Consider the following 15,826-nt stretch of genomic DNA (forward strand, 5'->3'; position numbering starts at 1 on the left):
CTCTCTCTCTCTCTCTCTCTCTCTCTCTCTCTCTCTCTCTCTCTCTCTCTCTCTCTCTTTTTCTCTCTCTCTCTCTTTTCTCTCTCTCTCTCTTTTTCTCTCTCTCTCTCTCTTTTTCTCTCTCTCTCTCTGCCCTACTCTCTCTCTCCCCACCTCTCTCTGTCTCTCTGCCCTACTCTCTCTCTCTTTCTCTCTCTGTCCCTCTTCTCCTCTCGTCTCCTCTTCCCTCTCTGTCTCTCTCTGCCCCTCTCTCTACCCTACACTCTTTATCTCTCTCTCTCTCTGCCCTACTCTCGCTCCTCCCATCTCTCTTTTCTCTCTGTTTCTCTCTCCAGTGTTCCAGTACACCTTGTGTCGCGAGGTAACCCTTCCCTCCGGACCCCTATACCGCGTGGCAGGGTTCCCCCTCTCCATCCCCTGTGCTGTATCAGGCTACGAGGGTTCCCGAACGCAGGACTTTGAGTGGTTCCTGTACAGGGAGGACTCCCAGGGGAGACAGATGGGGGTGATCTCCACCAGGGACCCTGGGTTTCCCTACGCACCCTTCCAGGTAGGGAGGAGTTCAACACAGTGCTTTTTCATCACTGATTTGGTCTAGATGGGTAGGACTAGTTGGCCCTAGCTGTTCATTTTAAACTAATGAATCTGAGTTTTCCATCAATGTACAGGAACAGGTGAGCGTGCAGGTATACTAGCTAGGTATTGTATGCTCACTTCTCTATTGGGGCTGTGGGGTAACTTCTAGCTGTACATTAATTTATTTAAACTCACATCTCTGTTCACCAATGGAAAATATCTCTTAAATGTGTTTATTTTGACTAATCAATTAAAGTAACTTAGGGCTCCACAATTCATTGAAATTGATGTATGCAAAGTCCTTATTTATTTACACAATTCATGTAAAATTCACATGTAATAAGGGTCCCTTGGTAAACTCTGACCAACACTTTGGTTCCTACCCTGTCACAGCAATCTCTACTGTACCTGTCTTTGTCATTAGTTGTCATGACAACACCAACTATAGAATTGAAATACTCATTATTTCAATGATTCCAACAGTTCGAAGTGTTTTGATCAAAATAACAAATAACATCATAATCGCAAAATTTGGTTTAAAAATGGCAATTTGTTTATTAGCCACATTGTGCAGCCCTAATCTAACTCCTTCCTTCTAGGCGCGGGTGAGGTCCGGGGAGGTGAGGGTGGAGAGGGACTCGGGGGACAAGGCCAGGCTGGTGTTCCAGAGGCTACGAGCAGATGACCAGGGACGATACGAGTGTTACACACCCAGCACAGACTCCAAATACCAGGGCAACTACAGTGCCTCGGTCGCTGTCAAAGGTTGGTAGGCCTGGGCCTATAGTCACACTGCCACTGAATCTGGATCCCGTTTTCCTTATAGACTATAATGGAGAAGATTACATATGGACAGGGAGGCCCTGATCCTAGACCAGCTCTCTGACTGAGTTCTGGTCCTTTTAGATTACATATGGACAGGGAGGCCCTGATCCTAGACCAGCTCTCTGACTGAATACTGGTCCTTTTAGATTACATATGGACAGGGAGGCCCTGATCCTAGACCAGCTCTCTGACTGAGTACTGGTCCTTTTAGATTACATATGGACAGGGAGGCCCTGATCCTAGACCAGCTCTCTGACTGAATACTGGTCCTTTTAGATTACATATGGACAGGGAGGCCCTGATCCTAGACCAGCTCTCTGACTGAATACTGGTCCTTTTAGATTACATATGGACAGGGAGGCCCTGATCCTAGACCAGCTCTCTGACTGAATACTGGTCCTTTTAGATTACATATGGACAGGGAGGCCCTGATCCTAGACCAGCTCTCTGACTGAGTACTGGTCCTTTTAGATTACATATGGACAGGGAGGCCCTGATCCTAGACCAGCTCTCTGACTGAATACTGGTCCTTTTAGATTACATATGGACAGGGAGGCCCTGATCCTAGACCAGCTCTCTGACTGAATACTGGTCCTTTTAGATTACATATGGACAGGGGGGCCCTGATCCTAGACCAGCTCTCTGACTGAATACTGGTCCTTTTAGATTACATATGGACAGGGGGCCCTGATCCTAGACCAGCTCTCTGACTGAATACTGGTCCTTTTAGAATACATATGGACAGGGGGCCCTGATCCTAGACCAGCTCTCTGACTGAATACTGGTCCTTTTAGATTACATATGGACAGGGGGCCCTGATCCTAGACCAGCTCTCTGACTGAATACTGGTCCTTTTAGATTACATATGGACAGGGAGGCCCTGATCCTAGACCAGCTCCTGAAATACTGGTCCTTTTAATTACATATGGACAGGGAGGCCCTGATCCTAAAGCTCTCTGACTGAATACTGGTCCTTTTAGATTACATATGGACAGGGAGGCCAGCTGAACCTAAAAGAACAGCTCTCTGACTGAATACTGGTCCTTTTAGATTACATATGGACAGGGGGCCCTGATCCTAGACCAGCTCTCTGACTGAATACTGGTCCTTTTAGATTACATATGGACAGGGAGGCCCTGATCCTAGACCAGCTCTCTGACTGAATACTGGTCCTTTTAGATTACATATGGACAGGGAGGCCCTGATCCTAGACCAGCTCTCTGACTGAGTACTGGTCCTTTTAGATTACATATGGACAGGAGGCCCTGATCCTAGACCAGCTCTCTGACTGAGACTGGTCCTTTTAGATTACAGGACAGGGGGGTCCTGATCCTAGACCAGCTCTCTGACTGAATACTGGTCCTTTTAGATTACATATGGACAGGAGGCCCTGATCCTAGACCAGCTCTCTGACTGAGTACTGGTCCTTTTAGATTACATATGGACAGGGAGGCCCTGATCCTAGACCAGCTCTCTGCCTTTTACTGTCCTCCGTTTCCTGGTTACTGGTTAGGGGGGCCGTCTGTGTTATCTTGTGGACTTTGTTCTCTCTGACAGTGTGGTTAAAAATGTGTCTTGCCTTGTTCTATCACACAAATCTGATTGGTACATAGGCCCACACTATCTGTACTATATATGATATTCTTATCTACAATCTACTCTGACCTTTCCTTTGCAATGTACTATTGTAACATACTGATATTCTGTCACCAAAGCAGTGCTCCTCTGAGTCACCCTGACCTCTACACATTCTTTGCTATAGCAAACATCTAATAGGAATTACATTTTGTATGTAATCATATCTATCTCTTCCCTGTTCTGTCTCTCAGTAATGTAATAATGACTAATCTTCTCTCTGTCTCTCTCACTCTCTGTCTCCACACTACTCTGTACTATATATGATATTCTTCTCTACAATCTACTCTGACCTTTCTCAATGTACTATTGTAACTCTACTGATATTCTGTCACCAAAGCTCTCCTCTGAGTCACCCTGACTCTACACATTCTTTGTCTATAGCAAACTCTAATAGGTCTACATTTTGTATGTAATCATATCTATCTCTTCCTGTTCTGTCTCTCTGTCTCTCTCTAATGACTAATCTTTCTCTGTCTCTCTCTTTCTTTCTGTCTCTCTCTGTCTCTCTCACTCTCTCTGTCTCACTCTCTCTGTCTCACTCTCTCTGTCTCTCTCTGTCTCTCTCTGTCTTTCTGTCTCTCTCTGTCTCTCTCCGTCTCACTCTGTCTCTCTCTCTCTCTCTCTCTCTGTCTCTCTATCTCTCTCTCTGTCTCTCTCTGTCTCTCTCTCTCTCTCTCTCTCTCTGTCTCTCTCTGTCTCTCTCTGTCTCACTCTCTCTGTCTCACTCACTCTCTGTCTCTCTCTGTCTCTCTCTGTCTCACTCTCTGTCTCACTCTCTCTGTCTCACTCTCTCTCTCATTCTGTCTCTCTCTGTCTCTCTCTGTCTTTCTGTCTCTGTCTCTCTCTGTGTTTCTGTCTCACTCTCTCTCATTCTGTCTCTCTCTGTCTCACTCTCTCTCTCATTCTGTCTCTCTCTGTCTTTCTGTCTCTCTCTGTCTTTCTGTCTCTCTCTGTCTCTCTCTGTCTCACTCTCTCTGTCTCCCTCTCTCTGTCTCTCTCTCTGTCTCCCTCTCTCTGTCTCTCTCTGTCTCTCTGTCTCTCTCTCTCCAGTGATTCCAGACACTCTCCTGATTAGCTACTCCCGGTCTCTAACTGGCCAACCCGTGCCAGAGGGAGCGGAGATAACTCTCACCTGCTCCGCCGCCGTCCAATCAAAACAGCACACCCACCTGTCCATCACGTTCGGCGTGCGTGGCGGTGGTAGCGGGTTGGTGTCAGGGACACCGAGAGAAATCATAGCTATCGATAAAGAACTGAGCGTGACTCCTGGCCGAGGGGACTCCTACCAGAAGAGATACGATGATGGAGAGATAACGCTGGTGAAGAAGAGTGGAGATGGAGGGAGAGATGTCTACGTGATGAGGATGAGCGCCGTGGCCCCGGATGACTCAGGGGCCTACTTCTGTGAGGCGTCGCAGTGGATTCTGGACCCTGATGGAGCGTGGCAGAAGATCGCTCAGAGGACCTTGGAGATTGGCAACCTCACGGTTCAACCACTTGGTACATCCCTGTCTGGAGTATGGGGGTGGTTCAGAGACTAGATGTTAGGACTCTGTCTGTCTGTCTGTCTGTCTGTCTGTCTGTCTGTCTGTCTGTGGTTCAGAGACTAGATGTTAGGACACTGTCTGTCTGTCTGTCTGTCTGTCTGTCTGTCTGTCTGTCTGTCTGTCTGTCTGTCTGGTTCAGAGACTAGATGTTAGGACACTGTCTGTCTGTCTGTCTGTCTGTCTGTCTGTCTGTCTGTCTGTCGTTGGTTCAGAGACTAGATGTTAGGACACTGTCTGTCTGTCTGTCTGTCTGTCTGTCTGTCTGTCTGTCTGTCTGGTCTATGTCTGGGTGGTTCAGAGACTAGATGTTAGGACACTGTCTGTCTGTCTGGGGGTATTTCAGTGCGTGTCTGAGCATCTGTCTGTCTGTTACTAGCTGTCTGTCTGGCATCTAGTGCTGTCTGTACGGATAGTTCATGACATCATCATCATCACTGACGTTCCACAACAATGTTAGCTTCAGGGGAGCTGATGTGACCCTATACTATCCTCACTATGGGTGTGTTTTAGAGCTGCAGGGTGTGTTTTAGAGATGTGGGGTGTGTTTTAGAGCTGTGGGGTGTGTTTTAGAGCTGAGCTGTGTCTGTGTCTGTCTGTCTGTCTGTCTGTCTGTTTTAGAGCTGTCTGTCTGTCTGTCTGTCTGTGTGTTTAGAGCTGTGGTGTCTGTTTTAGAGCTGTGGTGTGTGTTTTAGAGCTGTGGTGTGTTTTAGAGCTGTCTGTGGTGTGTGTTTTAGAGCTGTGGGTGTGTTTTAGAGAGCTGTGGTGTGTGTTTTAGAGCTGTGGTGTGTGTTTTAGAGCTGTGGTGTGTTTTAGAGCTGTCTGTCTGTCTGTGGGGTGTTTTAGGTTCAGTGTGTTTTAGAGCTGTGGTGTGTGTTTTAGAGCTGTGGTGTGTTTTAGAGCTGTGGTGTGTGTTTTAGAGCTGTGGTGTGTAAGAGAGCTGTGGTGTGTCTGTGGTGTGTTTTAAATGTGTTTTAGAGCTGTGGGTGTGTTTTAGAGCTGTGGTGTGTTTTAGAGCTGTGTGGTGTGTTTTAGAGCTGTGGGTGTGTTTTTAGAGCTGTGGGGTGTGTTTTAGAGCTGTGGTGTGTTTTAGAGCTGTGGTGTGTTTTAGAGCTGTGTGGTGTGTTTTAGAGCTGTGTGGTGTGTTTTAGAGCTGTGGGGTGTGTTTTAGAGCTGTGGGGTGTGTTTTAGAGCTGGGGTGTGTTTTAGAGCTGTGGGTGTTTTTTTTAGACTGTGGGGTGTGTTTTAGAGCTGTGGGTGTGTTAGAGCTTGTGGTGTGTTTTAGAGCTGTGGGGTGTGTTTTAGAGCTGTGGTGTGTTTTAGCTGTGGTGTGTTTTAGAGCTGTGTGGTGTGTTTTAGAGCTGTGGTGTGTTTTAGAGCTGTGGTGTGTGTTTTAGAGCTGTGGTGTGTTTTATGTGGTGTGTTTTAGAGCTGTGTGGTGTGTTTTAGAGCTGTGGTGTGTGTTTTAGAGCTGTGGTGTGTGTTTTAGAGCAATGTAATTTAGAGCTGTGTGGTAGTTTTTAGACATCATCATGTGTGGTGTGTTTTAGACTGTTGTGTGTTTTAGAGCTGTGTGGTGTTTTAGAGCTGTGGTGTGTGTTTTAGAGCTGTGGTGTGTTTTAGAGCTGTGGAAGAGCTGTGAGAGCTGTGGTGTGTTTTAGAGCTGTGGTGTGGTTTTAGAGCTGTGTGGTGTGTTTTAGAGCTGTGGGTGTGTTTTAGAGCTGTGGGTGTGTTTTAGAGCTGTGTGGTGTGTTTTAGAGCTGTGGGTGTGTTTTACTATCCTCACTATGGGTGTGTTTTAGAGCTGTGTGGTGTGTTTTAGAGCTGTGTGTGTTTTTAGAGCTGTGTGTGTGTGTGTGTTTTAGAGCTGTGGGGAGCTGTGTTTTAGAGCTGTGGTGTGTTTTAGAGCTGTGGTGTGTTTTAGAGCTGTGGGGTGTGTTTTAGAGCTGTGGTGTGTGTGTTTAGAGCTGTGGTGTGTGTTTTAGAGCTGTGGTGTGTGTTGTAGAGCTGTGGTGTGTTTTAGAGCTGTGTGGTGTGTTTTAGAGCTGTGTGTGTGTGTGTTAGAGCTGTGGGTGTGTTTTAGAGCTGTGGTGTGTGTGTTTTAGAGCTGTGGGGTGTGTTTTAGAGCTGTGGTGTGTGTTTTAGAGCTGTGTGGTGTGTTTTTTTAGAGCTGTGGTGTGTGTTTTAGAGCTGTGGGGTGTGTTTTAGAGCTGTGTGTTTTAGAGCTGTGTGTTTAGAGCTGTGTGTGTGATTTTTAGAGCTGTGGGGTGTGTTTTAGAGCTGTGTGTATTCGTGTGAGCTGTGGTGTGTGTTTTAGAGCTGTGGGGTGTGTTTTAGAGCTTTTAGAGCTGTGTGTGTTTTAAAGTGTTTTAGAGCTGTGGGGTGTGTTTTAGAGCTGTGGGGTGTTTTTAGAGCTGTGTGTGTTTTAGAGCTGTTTTAGAGCTGTGTGTGTTTTAGAGCTGTGTGTGTGTTTTAGAGCTGTGGGGTGTGTTTTAGAGCTGTGTTTTAGAGCTGTGGCGTGTGTTTTAGAGCTGTGTTGTGTGTTTTAGAGCTGTGTTTTAGGTGTGTTTTAGAGCTGTGTGTGAGAGCTGTGGTGTGTTTTTTTAGAGCTGTGTGGTGGTGTTTTAGAGCTGTGTGTGGTTTAGAGCTGTGGGGTGTGTTTTAGAGCTGTGGGGTGTGTTTTAGAGCTGTGGGGTGTGTGTTTTAGAGCTGTGTGGGTATGTTTTAGGGTGGGTGTTTCGGTGTGGTGTGAGAGTTGGGGTGTTTTAGAGCTGTGGGGTGTTTTAGAGCTGTGGTGTGTGTATTCAGCAGAATGTAACATTTTTTTAGAGCTGTAGTAGAAGTTGCAGTGTTGTAGTTCCCCTTCGACTGAGGGTCTGTGTGTTTTCTGTTAGACAGTGTTTTTAGTGTGTTTCTAGTTCCACCACTGTAGTTCCCCACTGAGGGTCTGTATGTTCTGTTAGACAGTGTTGTAGTTCCCCACTGAGGGTCTGTGTGTTCTTATCGTGTCAGCCAGAAACTGCTCTGCTTCATTCTATTATGGTCTCTATTGTCTGTTAGAGCTGTGGGGTGTGTTTTGTTAGACAATAGACCTGGTTTTCTCCTCTCTGGTCTCGGTTGTGTTGTTGTTGGACAGATTACAGTTAACAATAGATTTATAAACTGAACTGAAGCGTTTCATCAAATAGCTAACAATAGTTTTCAGAGTGTATTGTCTATAGATGAGATCTTCTTTTAGGATGAATTTTGAGATGCATTTAACTTCAGTTGCAATATGCAAATAAACCTTTATTCACAGTGACAATTAACAAATTAAGTTAGTTTGAATGCAGAGTGAACACATTTTAAATCATGCACTTCTTGTTTATTTTTTTCCTCATTCTCCCTCTTCCTTTATCCTCTTCCTCCTCCTCTACCCCCTCCTCTCCCTCCTCCTTTATCCTCTCCTCCTCTCCTCATTTAACCCCCTTCATCTTAACCCCTCCCCTCCTCTTCCTCTTTAACCCCTCATCTTCCCCACCCCCTCCTCTCCCTCCTCCTTTATTCTCCCTTTACCCCCTCCTCTTCCTCATTTAACCCCTTCCTCTTCCTCCTCCTTTATCCTCTTCCTCATTTAACCCCTTCCTCTTCCTCTTCCTCTTCTCCTCTACCCCCTCCTCTCCCTCCTCCTTTATCTTCTCCCTCCTCTTCCTCCTTTACCCCATCCTTTCCCCCTCCTTTATCCTCTTCCTCATTTTATCCTCTCCCTCCTCTTCCTCCTCCTCCTTTATCCTCTTCCTCCTCTCCCCTCCCCTTCCTCTTCCTCCTCCTCTCCCCCTCCTCTCTCCTCCTCCTCCTCCTTTATCTTATCCTCTCCCTCCTCTCCCTCCTTAGGATCCTTTACCCCCTCTTCCTCCTCCTTTATCCTCTCCCTCCTCTTCTTCCTCCTTTACCCCCTCCTCTTTCCTCCTCCTTTATCTTCTCCCTCCTCCTTCCTCCTTTTACCACCTCCTCTTCCTCCTCCTTTATCTTCTCCCTCCTCTTCCTCCTTTACCCCCTCCTCTTCCTCCTCCTTTATCTTCTCCCTCCTCTTCCTCCTTTAACCCCCTTCCTCTCCCTCCTCCTTTATCTTCTCCCTCCTCTTCCTCCATTACCCCATCCTCTCCCTCCTCCTTTATCCTCTCTCCTCCTTTATCCTCTTCCTCCTCCTCCCCTCCTCCTTTATCCTCTCCCTCCTCTCCTCCTCCTCCTCCTTTATCCTCTCCCTCCTCTTCCTCCTTTATCCTCTCCTCCTCCCTCCTTTACCCTCCTCCTTCCAGCTGACTCCCTGTCTGTTACGTCCACTCCGCGAGGTGAGGTAACCCTCCAGTTAGGCTCCCCTCTCACTCTGACCTGCGAGGTGTCTGGTTTGGCCCCTGGGGGCCGCTCGGGCCTGCTGGTTCAGTGGATGAGGAGGGGCACCGTGAGCAGCGAGGACAGGGCATTGACGGGTGGAGGGGTGGAGGTTGGTATTGATTATTGTTATTGGTTATTAGTGTCTTCCTTTTAGCCCCCTGAGGAAGTCCTTACAGAGTTGTTCAATTCTCGTATGACTTTGTGTTTTTAATTGTGAACTTGAAAACTTTGGCAAAAAAAAAATCAGCTATTTGCTGCTGCTATTGAAAGTATGTAATGCTTCCAAGTGGAGATAAAACATATTATTTGGAGCCAGGAAGGCTATTGGTCAACAGTTATTTAGGATCGTAATGTAAATCATGCTCGTCGTATCCCAAACACAACTCAGGTTAACCTTTCTGTCTATCTCCGTCTGTCCCCTCTCCCAGGTGGAGGTGGCCCGGTATGGTCCAGATGGGGTGGTGAGCTGGGGGGATGACTCCAGTCGGGGTGGAAGGGGTTCCATGGAGAAGGAGGTGGAGGGACGTTACTCTCTCAGGTTGTTCTCTGCCCACCCAGCTGACACGGGGGTGTACCGCTGTGCTGTGAGCGTCTACGCTGGGAGGCTTAACCCGGGACCCTCCAGTGCTGCTACCCTCACACAGAGGTCAGAGGGGGTCACCGTCAACCTCAAGACTAAAGGTAAGAGAAATGACAGACACAAGACCACCCTGCCTTCTCCCCACAAACTGTGGCCTCGTTCACTCCTCCTCGTGGATTTAAAAGGATGTATTGGTATAATGGAGAAAACTCCCTCAATCTACTTAACAGCAATCCAATGTGTTTAAATCCATGAGGGATGAGTAAATTATTGCACCGCTCTGGCAGAGGGGGATCGTGGGGACTACAGCCAGTGGATATATATACAAGTTAAGTCAGGATTCTGGAAGTTGTCCTGGTGAAGCTAAGATACTAAAACCACTTGACCTACTACGAGGTTGGGCAGTAGTTTGAAAACAAAGATACTACATTAACGTGAGCATTGCCATGACCGGTTAGATTGAAATAACAACCAAATACCTAGTTGAATTGAACCTATGTTAACCTAATTGATGTAAGTCGATGCTAATTGAACCTATGTTAACCTAATTGATGTAAGTCGATGCTAATTGAACCTATGTTAGCCTAATTGATGTAAGTCGATGCTAATTGAACCTATGTTAACCTAATTGATGTAAGTCGATGCTAATTGAACCTATGTTAACCTAATTGATGTAAGTTAATTAAACCTATGTTAACCTAATTGATGTAAGTCGATGCTAATTGAACCTATGTTAACCTAATTGATGTAAGTTGATGCTAATTGAACCTATGTTAACCTAATTGATGTAAGTCGATGCTAATTGAACCTATGTTAACCTAATTGATGTAAGTCGATGCTAATTGAACCTATGTTAACCTAATTGATGTAAGTCGATGCTAATTGAACCTATGTTAACCTAATTGATGTAAGTCGATGCTAATTGAACCTATGTTAACCTAATTGATGTAAGTCTATGCTAATTGAACCTATGTTAACCTAATTGATGTAAGTCGATGCTAATTGAACCTATGTTAACCTAATTGATGTAAGTCGATGCTAATTGAACCTATGTTAACCTAATTGATGTAAGTCGATGCTAATTGAACCTATGTTAACCTAATTGATGTAAGTCGATGCTAATTGAACCTATGTTAACCTAATTGATGTAAGTCGATGCTAATTGAACCTATGTTAACCTAATTGATGTAAGTCGATGCTAATTGAACCTAATTGAATGACAAGCATCTCTCTCTCTCTCTCTCTCTGTCCCTGTGTCCCTACAGAGGTCAAGGTGTCAGCAGTAGCCAACCTTCCCCGTGGCCCCCTCTTGAAGAGAGGTGATACCGTCACCCTGCTCTGCAACGTATCCGTGGTAACCACCGGCCCTGCACAGGTGGCAGTCCAATGGCTGCAGAGGGCGGTCCTCCCGGCCCAGGAGGGTGGGGCTACAGCAGGGGGCGTGGTCATAGAGAAGGGTGGGGACAAGCCGTCAGGAGAGGAGAAGGGGAGGGTGTTAGCCTCTCTTACCTATGAGGGCCTGTCCAGGCCAAATATGAACCACAGCTCTGAGGTAATTGGTTCAATTTATTTGGCAGTTAAAAAAAATACATGCAGTCAATATATACCTTTTTAAGAAAACTATCAAGGATAACACAATAAAGTATATTGAAGATATAACAATTGTAATGACTCGTATGTGGTTGTCTTACCTACCTTGTTTGAATGCCCTGTATTTCTCTAGATAACACCGTATATAAATAACTGGGGCGGCAGGGTAGCCTAGTGGTTAGAGTGTTGGACTAGTAACTGGAAGGTTGCGAGTTCAAACCCCCGAGCTGACAAGGCACAAATCTGTCGTTCTGCCCCTGAACAGGCAGTTAACCCACTGTTCCTAGGCCATCATTGAAAATAAGAATGTGTTCTTAACTGACTTGCCTGGTTAAATAAAGGTGTAAAAAAAAAAAAAACTTCCATTGTGGTCTTTTTTGGACTACAGGTCAGTATGGACCGGGTGTCTCCAGGCACCTACAGGCTGAGGATCTTCTCTGCCCAGGACCAGGACCAGGGCCTGTTTGTCTGCCAGGCTGAGGTGTGGGGACAGGACCCCCGTGGAGGATGGTACAACACCGGGGCCAAGGCCCAGTCGGAGGGTGTCAGGGTCTACCTGTACGCCAGAGGTGAGTGTCACTGGGTCTGGGACTGCTTGCTGTTTTACATACAGCGAGTGGTGACGAATCACTGCAGTGGACACACTCAACATCAGTTCCTAATACAAAAGAGTGGCTCTGTGAATCACTGATGGAAAGTCATGAAGTGTCGGTCTCTTCTGTTTTCACTCTCTTCACTGTCTTTTGGAGGCTGTTAGCCAACAGTTATTAGGTATCATAACATGGCTAATATATCCTGTCTAATACTCCCAACTGTAAATTAAACGGTTTATGAGGAAAGCTAGTCGTTTTCCCGAACTTGACTAACTAATTCCTCCCTCCCTCCCTCCCTCCCTCCCTCCCTCCCTCCCTCCCTCCCTCCCTCCCTCCCCCTCCCCCTCCCTCCCTCCCTCCCTCCCTCCCTCCCTCCCTCCCTCCCTCCCCCCTCCCTCCCTCCCTCCCTCCCTCCTCCCTACCTCCCTCCCTACCTACCTCCTCTCTCTCTCCTCTCTTCTCTCTCTGTCTCTGCAGCGGCCGACCTGCTCCTCATCCCCTTGGTTGTGGGCATGTCCTCTGCCTTGTTTGTGGGCGTGGTCATCATCGCCACGGTAACCTGTTGCTTCATGAATCGATTGGCTAGGCAGCGCTCCCCGAAATAGGAAGTAGGAAGTCACGACAACGTATAAGTTCACTGAAGGGTGATCGACGAAGAGGTTTAGAAAAAAAAAGACCACAAAAAGAAAAAAAACAAAAACTAGTGGACTTTAAAAAGTTTCAAAGAAATTGGAACTCTCAGACCGACACGATGTCCACATAGAGATGTAAATATACGATGTAACAAAGAGTGTTGGTCTAATCTGGGACGGTGACCAAGAGAAGACACGAGCACTACTGCTCCGACCTGTCATACAGACGTTTGATTGTTTCACATGGTACTAAACCATTTCCACTTGTTCATAATATGTTGCATCCAGCTTGTGTCTGTTATATAAACTCACCGTAAGAACCTATTTGTCAGACTTCCATAGCAGACCTGACCAAACAGCTGGCTCTTATTCAGCACGGTTCCAACAACAATGTAGGACGCGTATCTAGGCCAGCTACAGAACAGCTTGGTTTGGCTCAGTCGTGTACAAAGCCATTTAGGTGTTTGATATGTCAAAACCATCAGAAATGGACAATGCTCAGCTGTCTAGTGTTGAAGTAGGTCAAATACAAATAAATTGACTTAGAAGAGACACTGATTAGTTATCCCTTTTGTTTTGGTTATTTATTTTCCCTTGGCCACCACCCTCTCAAAAGAGAGGGGTTTATATATTCATATGGCAGGGTAGGCTAGTGGTTAGAGTGGAGTGGCGGCAGGGTAGCCTAGTGGTTAGAGTGGAGGGGCGGCAGGGTAGCCTAGTGGTTAGAGTGGAGGGCAGGTAGCCTAGTGGTTAGAGTGGAGGGGCGGCAGGGTAGCCTAGTGGTTAGAGTGGAGGGGCGGCAGGGTAGCCTAGTGGTTAGAGTGGAGGGGCGGCAGGGTAGCCTAGTGGTTAGGAGTGGAGGGCAGGTAGCCTAGTGGTTAGAGTGGAGGGGCGGCAGGGCAGCCTAGTGGTTAGAGTGGAGGGGCGGCAGGGCAGCCTAGTGGTTAGAGTGGAGGGGAGGAGGCGGCAGGGGCAGCCTAGTGGTTAGAGTGTAGAGGCGGCAGGGTAGAGATGGCAGGGTAGCCTAGTGGTTAGAGTGGAGGGGCGGCAGGGTAGCCTAGTGGTTAGAGTGTAGAGGCGGCAGGGTAGCCTAGTGGTTAGAGTGTAGAGATGGCAGGGTAGCCTAGTGGTTAGAGCGTTGGACTAGTAACCGGTTGCAAGTTCAAACCCCCGAGACTGACAAGGTACAAATCTGTCATTCTGCCCCTGAACAGGCAGTTAACCCACTGTTCCTAGGCCGTCATTGAAAATAAGAATTTGTTCTTAACTGTTGGTTAAATAAAGGTTAATTTTTTTTTTTTTTTAAATACGACGTTAGCGTGAAAGTTGTTTCTGTTACATTGTGTATGGTTTGTACGGCATGATTGTTAAATTATATATATGTGTTGCCCAACTCCGGTCCTCGAGTTACTCCAGTAGAACATGTTTTTTTGGTAGCAAAAAACACCTATTCAACTTGTGGTTAGACAGGTGGGCTTGTCCGGGTCCACAACGGCTATTGAGGTAGCCTAGTGGTTATATGATGGAAGATTTAATGCATGTTGAGGTAGCATAGGTCTTACACTGCTACTACTACTAGCAACAGTCCCTCTAGTCTAAAGAAAACCCATCTCAGAGTTAGACCGATGGCAGGTGAACACTAGTCCCTCTAGTCTAAAGAAAACCCATCTCAGAGTTAGACCAGTGTTTTATCGCACTGCCACTACTACTAGCAACAGTCCCTCTAGTCTAAAGAAAACCAATCTCAGAGTAGACCAGTGTTTTATCGCTACGAAGTTGCCACTACTACTAGCAACAGTCCCTCTAGTCTAAAGAAAACCAATGAGTTAGACCAGTGTTTTATCGCTACGGTAACACTGCCACTACTACTCAACAGTCCCTCTAGTCTAAAGAAAACCCATCTCAGAGTTAGACCGGCATCGTTGAACACTGCCACTACTACTAGCAACAGTCCCTCTAGTCTAAAGAAAATAATCTCGGAGTTAGACCGGTGTTTTATCGCTTGAACACTTACTACTAGAACAGTCCCTCTAGTCTAAAGAAAACCCATCTCAGAGTTAGACCGGTGTTTTATAAAGTGTTACTACTTCCCTCTAGTCTAAAGAAAACCATCTATTAGTTTCCCTCTAGGAAAAACCAGTTAGACCGGTGTTTTATCGCTACGAAGTGAACACTGCCACTACTACTAGCAACAGTCCCTCTAGTCTAAAGAAAACCAATCTCAGAGTTAGACCGGTGTTTTATCGCTACGAAGTGAACACTGCCACTACTACTAGCAACAGTCCCTCTAGTCTAAAGAAAACCAATCTCAGAGTTAGACCGGTGTTTTATCGCTACTGAAGTGAACACTGCCACTACTACTAGCAACAGTCCCTCTAGTCTAAAGAAAACCAATCTCAGAGTTAGACCGGTGTTTTATTCCGAAGTGAACACTGCCACTACTACTAGCAACAGTCCCTCTAGTCTAAAGAAAACCAATCTCAGAGTTAGACCGGTGTTTTATCTCGAAGTGAACACTGCCACTACTATAGCAACAGTGTCTAGTTTAGACCGGTGTTTTATGTTAGACCGGTGTTTATACGAAGTGAACACTGCCACTACTATTAGCAACAGTCCCTCTAGTCTAAAGAAAACCAATCTCAGAGTTAGACCGGTGTTTTATCGCTACGAAGTGAACACTGCCACTACTACTAGCAACTACTAGGTTCGTTGAAAACCAATCTCAGAGTTAGACCGGTGTTTTATCCACACTGCCACTACTAAAACAGTATGTAAAGAAAACTCTCATTAGACCGCGTACTCAACTACTACTAGCAACAGTCCCTCTAGTCTAAAGAAAACCAATCTCAGAGTTAGACCGGTGTTTTACGCTGTGAACACTACTACTGATGTCTAAAGAAAACCAATCTCAGAAGATTTTTATCGCTATGAACACTGCCACTACTATTAGCAACAGTCCCTCTAGTAAAGAAAACCAATCTCAGAGTTAGACCGGTGTTTTATCACTGAACACTACTACTACTAGCAACAGTCCCTCTAGTCTAAAGAAAACCATCTCGGAGTTAGACCGGTGTTTTATCGCTACGAAGTGAACACTGCCACTACTACTAGCAACAGTCCCTCTAGTCTAAAGAAAACCAATCTCAGAGTTAGACCGGTGTTTTATCGCTACGAAGTGAACACTGCCACTACTACTAGCAACAGTCCCTCTAGTCTAAAGAAAACCCATCTCAGAGTTAGACCGGTGTTTTATCGCTACGAAGTGAACACTGCCACTACTACTAGCAACAGTCCCTCTAGTCTAAAGAAAACCAATCTCAGAGTTAGACCGGTGTTTTATCGCTACGAAGTGAACACTGCCACTACTACTAGCAACAGTCCCTCTAGTCTAAAGAAAACCAATCTCAGAGTTAGACCGGTGTTTTATCGCTACGAAGTGAACACTGCCACTACTACTAGCAACAGTCCCTCTAG

General features: G+C 46.2%; 1 protein-coding gene across 1 annotated transcript in view; it reads left to right on the top strand.

The window, feature by feature from the left end:
* igsf8 (immunoglobulin superfamily, member 8) overlaps positions 1 to 13,175 on the top strand; it is an 18,061-nt gene extending 4,886 nt beyond the window's left edge. The window contains exons 2-9 of the mRNA XM_064967022.1: positions 336 to 550; positions 1,176 to 1,341; positions 4,090 to 4,539; positions 8,882 to 9,066; positions 9,386 to 9,638; positions 10,803 to 11,089; positions 11,516 to 11,696; positions 12,198 to 13,175. Of these exons, the coding sequence (XP_064823094.1) occupies positions 336 to 550; positions 1,176 to 1,341; positions 4,090 to 4,539; positions 8,882 to 9,066; positions 9,386 to 9,638; positions 10,803 to 11,089; positions 11,516 to 11,696; positions 12,198 to 12,325 (1,865 nt within the window). The 3' untranslated portion in view covers positions 12,326 to 13,175. The remainder of the gene's footprint in view (positions 1 to 335; positions 551 to 1,175; positions 1,342 to 4,089; positions 4,540 to 8,881; positions 9,067 to 9,385; positions 9,639 to 10,802; positions 11,090 to 11,515; positions 11,697 to 12,197) is intronic.
* The last annotated feature ends 2,651 nt before the right edge of the window (positions 13,176 to 15,826 follow it).

Source organism: Oncorhynchus masou, chromosome 5 (genome assembly GCF_036934945.1).
Source record: "Oncorhynchus masou masou isolate Uvic2021 chromosome 5, UVic_Omas_1.1, whole genome shotgun sequence".
NCBI classification, from domain to species: domain Eukaryota; kingdom Metazoa; phylum Chordata; class Actinopteri; order Salmoniformes; family Salmonidae; genus Oncorhynchus; species Oncorhynchus masou.